Source organism: Silene latifolia, chromosome 1 (genome assembly GCF_048544455.1).
Source record: "Silene latifolia isolate original U9 population chromosome 1, ASM4854445v1, whole genome shotgun sequence".
In the NCBI taxonomy this organism is placed as follows: domain Eukaryota; kingdom Viridiplantae; phylum Streptophyta; class Magnoliopsida; order Caryophyllales; family Caryophyllaceae; genus Silene; species Silene latifolia.
Window position 1 is genome coordinate 100,221,751 of NC_133526.1, and position 11,269 is coordinate 100,233,019.

An 11,269-nucleotide genomic window follows, 5' to 3' on the forward strand; every position below is an offset into this window, starting at 1 on the left:
ATATATATATATATATATATATATATATATATATAGGGTCGGGGTCAGGTGCGAACTAAAGTTCGGTGCGAACCGTACGAACTACCTATCACAGGCTGACTACTTTTATCATCCACTCAAAAGCCCAACCTCTTATACACTCACCTACTGCCAACTTTCCTAACTCAAATCCTAACTTTCCATCACCTCAGCCACTACCAGCTGCCGCCGGCCACCACCATGCTAGCGACGGATATCAGATCGGACAGTGTTATCTTTTTCCTTCTCTTCTCCTTTTCCCACTCTTCTAAAACATAAACCTCGACCTGCTGCCGTCGCCGCCCGATGACGACGAGCATCGTGAAGCCGGCACAATACCGCCGCGTAATCCTCACCGGCGCACCAACTTTTCTCCTCCATAGTCGTACCTCGTCGCTAAATTAGAAGCCGCACCACTCCAGTCCCTTAATTTGACGCTATTGTCGGCGCTTTACTAGAAGCCGCACCTACCACGAATCTCCGATGGTAATGTTTCAAACTCTAGCATCATTTTGTAGATCTTCTTTTTTGGATTTCCATTTTTGGAGTATTGATTTGTGTATCTAGCTGTATTGATTTGAATTATAGTTGGAAATTAGTTGCCTCTTTGAAGGCACTGCTAGAAATACGATGGTGATGATGATGTCTTGTTACTCTGTATAACGTCTTTAGGAAGTGTATGATTTTTGAATTATAGTATTTTATTCAGATGGGTTGATATTCGCCTTTGAAGCTGTTTAATTTCTTGAAAATTTTATTCTTTTGTCAACAGGCTATGGCCGTCATTGCAGATTTCATGCTTGTATATCTTCCTGCTCCGACTATCTCTTTTCGACTACCTCTGTCAATGAACGCTGGACCTATTGGAAAATTCTTCCATAGTTGTCCTGACAATGATAATAAGTATAATTAGCCATTGTAAAGCAAACTTTTTTCTTTTACTAACGGTGTAATTTGTTTATGCAGAGGGGTGGCGGTGGTGGAGACGCCGGGGTCTTCTTGTGAGTTCGAACCAACTTTTGACTGAGATGGATGGCATGTCTGCCAAGAAGACAGACTTCATTATTGGGGCCACTAACAGGCCTGATATTATCGATTCAGCGCTTCTGCGGCCGGGTCGTCTTGACCAACTTATTTATATCCCTCTGCCTGATGACGAGTCCCGCCTCCAAATTTTCAAGGCAGTCTTGAGGAAGTCCCCAATTGCTAAGGATGTTGATCTTAATGCCCTTGCGAAGTATACCCAGGGCTTCAGTGGTGCGGATATCACTGAAATATGCCAGCGTGCTTGCAAGTACGCCATCCGTGAAAACATTGAGAAGGCAAGTGTCTTTACTCTGAATTTATCTAACTAAAAACATACAAGTACTCTATATTTATTTTATAAGGTTGACTGACTGGCATTGTGATTTGCAGGATATTGAGAGGGAGAGAAGGAGAAGCGAGAATCCCAAGGCAATGGAGGAGGACATTGACGATGAAGTGTCCGAAATTAAGGCAGCCCACTTTGAAGAGTCAATGAAGTACGCTCGTAGGAGTGTGAGCGATGCCGATATCCGCAAATACCAGGCATTTGCTCAGACATTGCAGCAGTCTCGAGGCTTTGGGTCTGAGTTCCGTTTCAACACAAGCACAACTACTCCCTCGACAACTGATGCATTTGCCGCCTCTGCTGGTGCCGCTGATGAAGACGACCTCTACAATTAAACCCCTATTCAGCCATGTTTCCTATTTTGCATTGTACTATAAATTATGAAAGGTGTTTCAGGCAGATTTAGACTTGTTCAATCCTTTGATACAGTTTAAAGTGTTTTATTCTATGTTATTGTTGAAACTAGCTATTTATTTTCTTTCATTATTTCCACATGCTTCCTTTTAAGTTACTTATACCAATCAGACCAAGAGCATTGATGACGATCTACCATATTAAAGATTAGATGTTGAGGTAAATAAGTGTATCTAGTAAGGTAAATAAGTGTATCTAGCTAGGTAAAGAAGTGTATCTAGTAAGGTAAAAGAGTGTATTTAGCAAGGTAAATAAGTGTATCCAGCAAGGTAAATAAGTGTATCTAGCTAGGTAAAGAAGTGTATTTAGCAAGGTAAATTAGTGTACCTAGAATTCTAAAGATGTGTATCTAGTAAGGTAAATTAGTGTACCTAGAATTCTAAAGAAGTGTATCTAGCATGTCATCGATATATGTGTATCTTGTAAGGTAAAAAAGTGTATCTAGTAAGGTAAATGAGTGTATCTATAAGGTAAAGGAGTGTATCTAGTAAGGTAATTGAGTGTATCTAGATAGCTAAAGGTATGTATCTAGGTGCAATAGACATGAGCCAAAGTGCATATACGTGAAATTATATGACCCATAGTTGACGCAAGTTTATCTATATAGCTAAAGGTATGTATCAGATATGACTGTTTTGTTGTACGCACTTTCTCATTTTATTTAGCTATTTTATTCCAACAACTCTCACTGAGAAATTTAATTAGTTTACTCCATAGAAACTCTACATATTCAGATTCATTGGAACTCTTATCGTCTTTTGTGATATTATCAATATATCAGTACCACATAACATAGTCAAAGTTGTGGTTCAGGTGCTGGCTTGCGAAATAGAAGTCCAGAGAACAAAGCAAGTATCGTCAAGGAGGTGGAGATGAAGGTATGGCCGGCAATCGTAGCCAACAAAGTGAAGCCTGTGATTTATAAGAGCTTCCCTTTCTCACAAGCAGCTGAAGCTCCTCAGCTGATGGAGAGCAGCCAGCACATTAGATCAATCAGCAGAGTTTCTTAACAATTCCGCATTCACTTATACTGCAACAACAATCGCACCAACAGCGACGACAAAGGCGGTCATAGCAGAAGTGTATGAGAAGAGTTCAGTAGCAGCAGAAGAGACAGTAGAGGAAAAATTCGACTGCTATTCAGAGTGGTACGCGGTAGCACCCGTGTGTGACCTCGACAAGAAGGGCCCACACGGGATGACGATTATGGGGATGGAGTTGGTGGTTTGGTGGGACAGTAATGAGAAGCAGTGGAGAGTGTTCGAGGACAGTTGTCCACATCGTTTGACGCCCTTGTCGGAGGGAAGGATCGACAAATGGGGAAGGTTGCAGTGTGTCTACCATGGCTGGTGTTTTAATGGTTCTGGTAGCTGTAAGCTCATTCCTCAAGCTCCTCTTGATGCCAGTCCGGTATTCATCAACCACTGAACTTTGCCACATACGAGTAATGAGCAGTATTGTAACACCCCCTCATACCAAGGTACCTTACCAGGACTACCCAAGCATGAAAGGCTGTTACCATCTCGGTTGCCCGAGGTTAGTATATACCAAAAGCGTCCGTCCTAAACACATTTATTAGAAGTACTGTAAAGTATTAATGTTTACAACCATCCAAATCCAAACCAAAACCAGTAAAGTGAATACAACTGAGGACAACTACAAAATCATCGCTAAGACTCGTGACTGTGACACTACAACTGGTGATGACGACTTCCCCATGACCGCCCAAGCTCACCAAATGCAATACCTGTCAAGTCTGCTCACCATCCCCGAATGGATCACCGCAGATTTTACAAAACAACAACAACGGGGTCAGTACCATTCAATCAATGTAAGACAACAACCAATATAACCGACTGATCATCCTCCATAGTAACCGACTACACACCAAAGTGTGTAGCCCTACCAGATTACCCATCGCAACAGGTAATCCACTCCGCCAAATGGGTGACCGCACCCATCCCCACCAAGTCCAGCTCATCAACGAGCGACTAACAATCCCCGTCCCTTAATGTGCACATCCCCTCCCGTGACGGGTTCCACGGAGGGCGAACTAGGGTGTGAAGCCACTCCCGCAAGTGACTCCACCACAATCACACAACACCACAGCATCACAGCTGTCACAACACCACAACCGTCACAACACAACCACATCACCACCGTCATCACAACACCCATACTCCGATGATCAACAGATAACAACAATTACAACACAAGCACAGTCTTAAATCAATTAACAGTAACTGAGTAGGGAAACCCTACCTTTTTGCAATCCGCTACGCTGCAATCAATCATACAAATGCACAACTAGTAACACATCATCACCTACAACAACGATAATCAACAATCAACGACATATGATGACCAAAACCCTAAACCCCCAAATTAACCAAATTAGGGTTTGATAACTTATAAGAATGACAATAGATGAACAAGTATAAGACACTTACTACGGCGATTGACACGGGATGAGATGCTAGAACCCACAATCGACAACCTTTGACTTGGAATTGATGAAGATGATTAGAGGGTAATGAACGTAGTTTATGTTTTTGGGGAGAAATGATTTTAGAAACTGATGAACGATGATATATATCCTCTAATCATTTTAACCAAAATCGCGGAAATAATACCCGTCAGGCCGGATACTCGGTCGAGTAAAGTGTATACTCGGCCGAGTATCCTCTACTCGGTCGAGTATTCACCATACTCGGCCGAGTATTCCTCGGCAGAACCCAAACAAACTACCCTCTTGACACTACTCGGCTGAGTAGGCTCTACTCGGTCGAGTACTTAGCTTATAAAAATCCGTAGTGTTACAATTTTCCCCCCTTAAAAAGAACTTCGTCCCCGAAGTTCGAACCCAACCTATAAAACATGGACACCTAACACTAACTCACAAACCACTCTTCATTCCACAACATGGCTCACGATATCGTCTCAACTATAGCATAGGCTCCCAATACTGACTCCATAACATTACCGAATTAATAACCATAATATAAGTGTTGCCAACTCTGTCTCACTACTATAAAGCTCACTAGCACCTCAATACCAAGACAATCTACAAAACAAGATCAACCATCGAAACGGAATGTTACATTCTACCACCCTTAAAAGGAACTTCGTCCTCGAAGTTTACTTACACTCATAACATCCTCATCCAACTGTCAACACTATTGAAATATTCTCCCATTCCTAAACATCGAACTACTACAAGCACGGTCATGACCTTTAATAAAATCAATCAAAACAAATATCCGTCCTTTATGCTACACCAACCCTCTACTTCCAATTATACTACCATATGCACAACCATCAAAATCTCTTTTATCGCATCCTACTCCTCTTAAGATAAATGTTACGTCCTCGTAACTCACTAATACTAAATCCTAGCTATATCGTCTCATTATCCTCATCACCACCGCATGTCAAAGATAACCACCTATAATCTAAACACTCGTCATGTATATATCCAAGGCTCTCTTACTTAAACATTTCTCATACCTCAACTCATTCGGCACACCACCTGACCTATACCATAAAACTCGTAGCAAAATCACCATACTAACTCTCCATTATTACTTTTAAAACAACATACCTCTTTATGTAAAGCACCTATCTCCCAAAAGCATAACTCACGATCCACACTCGTTACGTACACTCACACTAGATCCTCAAGTTCTTTCCTTCATTACCGCAAAACTCATACATAACTTAACATGACACTAATTCCCCAACACCCTACACTCACTATCTCCACAAAGGATTATGAACCACCTGCATCTTTCAGGTCATTATCACACATGTTTTACGAATCACTTGCCATTACCATGTCTACTAAAGCCTTATCTAGAACAAGATCAAAATTACTGTAACAACCTCTCACCACCGTGTCCCATCAACAGAATATCACTATACCATGACAACAACGAAAACTTATACAACTCTATTTCATATCATACTCTACCCTCATTCCCAAACTTAACCTGGTAAAGAAAACATCAATAAACAAGACAACTATCTATCTACACAAACTGAAACTCGCAGGGAGCAACATCAAACAAAACAACAATCTATGTATAACTGGTATGTACTGTCGAAACTCGAATCATAATCATCCCGCCTACTCCACCACAACCGGTGACGGCATCGCAACACCGCCACCATCAGCCGCACCGCAGTGCGAAAATGCCCGCATCACAACATGAAGTACCATGCACGGATCACCACTCAAGGCACAACAACCACATCGATCAACATCACAATCACATATAATTCCCATAAACACTGACTCAGTATGACATTTCGAACAAGAAAACTCATTCAAAACCGTTTTACTAGATTATAACACAACATATTATATGGAATGAACTGGCAAGAATCTCATGAACATCATCCTTACCATTCCACGGAATAAACATGTATCATCAATACACATACAATTTTAACTATCCATGCCAGATCAATCAAATTATTACCTTTTGAACCTCATTTCATTAGTATACCGTACCCAACATAAATTACAAAACATTCATATAACAACTTTATAATTATCACACCATACCACTTCTTGTGAGGTCAGAACCTCACACAAACATTTACACATATCATAGACCCGTAATCACATCCAACTAGTCAATCCTGATCACGTAAGTTATCCCCCGATAAAGGTTACCTATCGCTTGAGTTTAACTTGTATGCCCCTCATAACACATTCTCCCATTCGCATACCCATCACCCCCTGCCAAATATAACCATACCATTAATACTCAACTACTAACAACTGCCTCATATAACCACATCTTATGCTCTCTCACAACCATACATATCAACCTGGTCTCTACAAAATCAACCTCTTTAGAATTGCTACTTTTCTAATATACCATTACCCTTAACCACTAGTCACAAACGATAACACTACCATTGTCCGGACATCAACCTCTTACACTCATCTCTAAACCTCACGATTTCTTTCCTAACTTTGGTTAATATCCCTAATAACGAACATCAAATCCATCAACAAAATTACCTTAACGTTCTTCCCAATAGTATTCTTAATTGTATTATTACCCGAATCACCACCAAGATTTCATATCGTGCAAATTCTCTACCCGACTTTTACTTTACTTAATTCCTCGAAACTCCTGACTAATCATGTTGTTCTAAAACTCCTATATAACCATTAACTCAAATCCTCATGATAGTATCATACATCTCGACGATTCCTTACTTTATATCACATAACTCCGGTGAACATTTTTCTTAGTTTTACTCCCCTCATTCTTTTCTTTTTACACTCGACAAAAGCAATTAACCACTCAACTCCTTATTACCTCTTACCTAACTCTTTAATGCTCCGGTTACCTTCTCATTGCTCCAAAACTCACATCTCATTATTTCATATCGATATCATCTAACTCTTTCTTACCATAAATATTCTCTTATTATGCTATCACTCACCCTTGTCACCAATCCATCCATAGAATCAACGTTTATTTGTTCAAACAATTGCATCTCCCTTTTTACATCTCTAGAAATCAAAATTCATTTTATACCATTAATTGCCCAAGGAAATCACATGCTAGTTTCACCTCTTGATAACACCAATTCCCAAATTCGACCACTATCTACCCATCGCGGCATAACTCGATCTCACTATACACCATTTATTTTCATCCCTCTATAACGGCCTTTTCCCACATATATCCTTAACCAACACAATCCTAACCGTCTCCCTCCATAAATCCTTACACATACCACTATATCACTATTCATATCTCTCATCTCAATCTTTTCTTTCTCACGTTTCTTTACACCCACATCACCCTTGCTCATATATACTTACTTTTATATTACTCAACACACGACTATATCACTCATCATATCTCACAAAACATGCTCTTTGCCTCAATTAGCTCACATTCTTCTTTTTTTTTTTTTTTTTTTCCACTATCTCTCACATGTCTTCCTTACCCAACACATGTCCCTCATAAGCCGTCATTCTCCATGTCATAACTTCCGGTAACTTACGTATCAAGACCGTCTCACATATAAAAGAATGTGTTAAGACTCAAAACATACATGTGTATATACCCTACGACTCAAAACTATGTAAAAACATAGCCACCGACTCAAAACAAAAGTAAGAACATAGCCACCGACTTAAAACAAAAGTAAGAACATAGCCATCGACTCAAAGTGGCCGCCCAATGAGGTACTCGGTCGAGTACATAACATACTAGGTCGAGTACAAGGTACTCGGTCGAGTAACTATATTACTCGGTCGAGTTTTCGACTCCAGAAGCAAACTCAATTGTCGCAGAAGGATTACTCGGTCGAGTATTGGGAATACTCGGCCGAGTAGACCTTACTCGGTCGAGTATGAGACTACTCGGCCGAGTTCACGACTCCAGACGCTAAACAGTATTATCACAGAGAGATTACTCGGCCGAATATGGAATACTCGGTCGAGTATAAAAGATACTCGGCCGAGTAGGGACTACTCGGTCGAGTATCGGCGCAGTTCTCAGCACCGTCCAGTTTTCGTAAAACAGTCATATCTCACTCGTTACTTGGTCATTTTGAGCGTGTGACCTATCGTTAGAATCGTAAGAGGACAAGTTATCACCTCAACTTGGAATCACAGCAATATCATTTCCAGAACTCGACTTATGACAGTTTTAAGACAACCCTTCCAAAATCGGTTTGTATACAAATCAAAATTTCTTAACAAAACAACTTAAACATGCATAAAACAAACAATAACGATCCAATACTTCTAAAAACCAGTACATGGGTGAACTTTTATCATATCCACATGGAAATTAAACACGACATTCATATGCATAGACGCATGACCTTAATCACATGCTACTACCACAACCAAACATTAACATCATCATGATTATGTACGCATGTTCCACTACCCTTTTGAAAGCCACATAATAAACACTTAACATGCCAACATATTTCATACCAAATCCGTTTCAACAAGTTTCACCATGTCTTACACATGTTTCCACACATCTCACTTCCTTTCACATGATTCAACCATTCAAGTTCCATATACCACACACACGCATCGAAAAGACGCACAACAAATTCCCCCTGGTGACCGGCTTGAGATTGTGAGGGCCATAGTGCGACTTCGGGACGTCTCCCAAGTCTTTGCGGTAGCTCCAAACAACTCTCCCCGGGTTCATTTTATTTAGACTCCCTAAGTTCATTGGGTTCATTTGTTTCAGGTGCCGGAATCGTCGGCTCTGATACCACTTGTAACACCCCTCATACCAAGGTACCTTACCAGGACTACCCAAGCATGAAAGGTCATTTACCATCTCGGTTGCCCGAGGTTAGTATATATCAAAAGCGTCCGTCCTAAACACATTTATTAGAAGTCTTGTAAAGTATTAATGTTTACAACCATCCAAATCCAAACCAAAACCAGTAAAGTGAATACAACTGAGGACAACTACAAAATCATCGCTAAGACTCGTGACTGTGACACTACAACTGGTGATGACGACTTCCCCATGACCGCCCAAGCTCACAAAATGCAATACCTGTCAAGTCTTCTCACCATCCCCGAATGGATCACCGCAGGTTTTACAAAACAACAACAACGGGGTCAGTACCATTCAATCAATGTAAGACAACAAACAATGTAACCGACTGATCATCCTCCATAGTAACCGACTACACACCAAAGTGTGTAGCCCTACCAGATTACCCATCGCAACAGGTAATCCACTCCACCAGTGGGTGACCGCAGCCCATCCCCACCAAGTCCAGCTCATCAACGAGCGACTAACAATCCCTGTCCCTTAATGTGCACATCCCCTCCCGTGACGGGTTCCACGGAGGGCGAACTAGGGTGTGAAGCCACTCCCGCAAGTGACTCCACCACAATCACACAACACCACAAAGATCATCACGGTGTCACAACACCACAACCGTCACAACACAACCACATCACCACCGTCATCACAACACCCATACTCCGATGATCAACAGATAACAACAATTACAACACAAGCACGCCTTAAATCAATTAACAGTAACTGAGTAGGGAAACCCTACCTTTTTGCAATCCGCTACGCTGCAATCAATCATACAAATGCACAACTAGTAACACATCATCACCTACAACAACGATAATCAACAATCAACGACATATGATGACCAAAACCCTAAACCCCCAAATTAACCAAATTAGGGTTTGATAACTTATAAGAATGACAATAGATGAACAAGTATAAGACACTTACTACGGCGATTGACACGGGATGAGATGCTAGAACCCACAATCGACAACCTTTGACTTGGAATTGATGAAGATGATTAGAGGGTAATGAACGTAGTTTATGTTTTTGGGGAGAAATGATTTTAGAAACTGATGAACGATGATATATATCCTCTAATCATTTTAACCAAAATCGCGGAAATAATACCCGTCAGGCCGGATACTCGGTCGAGTAAAGTGTATACTCGGCCGAGTATCCTCTACTCGGTCGAGTATTCACCATACCCGGCCGAGTATTCCTCGGCAGAACCCAAACAAACTACCCTCTTGACACTACTCGGCCGAGTAGGCTCTACTCGGTCGAGTACTTAGCTTATAAAAATCCGTAGTGTTACAATCTTCCCCCCTTAAAAAGAACTTCGTCCCCGAAGTTCGAACCCAACCTATAAAACATGGACACCTAACACTAACTCACAAACCACTCTTCATTCCACAACATGGCTCACGATATCGTCTCAACTATAGCATAGGCTCCCAATACTGACTCCATAACATTACCGAATTAATAACCATAATATAAGTGTTGCCAACTCTGTCTCACTACTATAAAGCTCACTAGCACCTCAATACCAAGACAATATACAAAACAAGATCAACCATCGAAACGGAATGTTACAAGTATGAACTACTCAGATACACATGTCACTCCCTCCAGATACATGTGGTATTACTACTAGATACACAAATCGATTTGTGTATCCAGTAGTAATACCATGCATATCCGGGATGATATTTTGTGTATCTACCGCACCAACATTATCCACCAAGGCCACCACCGCACCACAACCAACCACCACCACCATACAACTACAACCAACCCAAGTCAACCAGAGCAACACCAACTCCACGACCACAACCTAAAACCAGACAGCGCAACCAAACCTGAATCACCACCACTGCAGACCAAGCACACCGCAGGTCCGACATAACGAATCCCGACCTTTAGCCACCACCGCCACTTGAAATCACCACCACCAACAGCTGACCACCCAAAACAATCACCTGCCCAGTCATCGTAAGACGACCACCACTCGCTACTCCAAGGCCACCACATCACCGTTAGTTCCCCATGACCACCACCAACCCATCAACTTAAGCACCACCATCCCATGACACCATTAATGATGTTTTTTTTGTAGTTCAATTTCGTTTATTATTTA

At 41.3% G+C, this 11,269-nt stretch overlaps 1 protein-coding gene across 1 annotated transcript; it reads left to right on the forward strand.

The window, feature by feature from the left end:
* Positions 1-1,030: 1,030 nt before the first annotated feature.
* Positions 1,031-1,876, forward strand: LOC141608169 (cell division control protein 48 homolog A-like). Its single transcript, XM_074427534.1, has 2 exons — positions 1,031-1,340; positions 1,435-1,876. Exons 1-2 carry the CDS (start codon positions 1,047-1,049, stop codon positions 1,723-1,725), a joined length of 585 nt encoding a protein of 194 aa, XP_074283635.1. The 5' UTR covers positions 1,031-1,046; the 3' UTR covers positions 1,726-1,876.
* Positions 1,877-11,269: the final 9,393 nt, after the last annotated feature.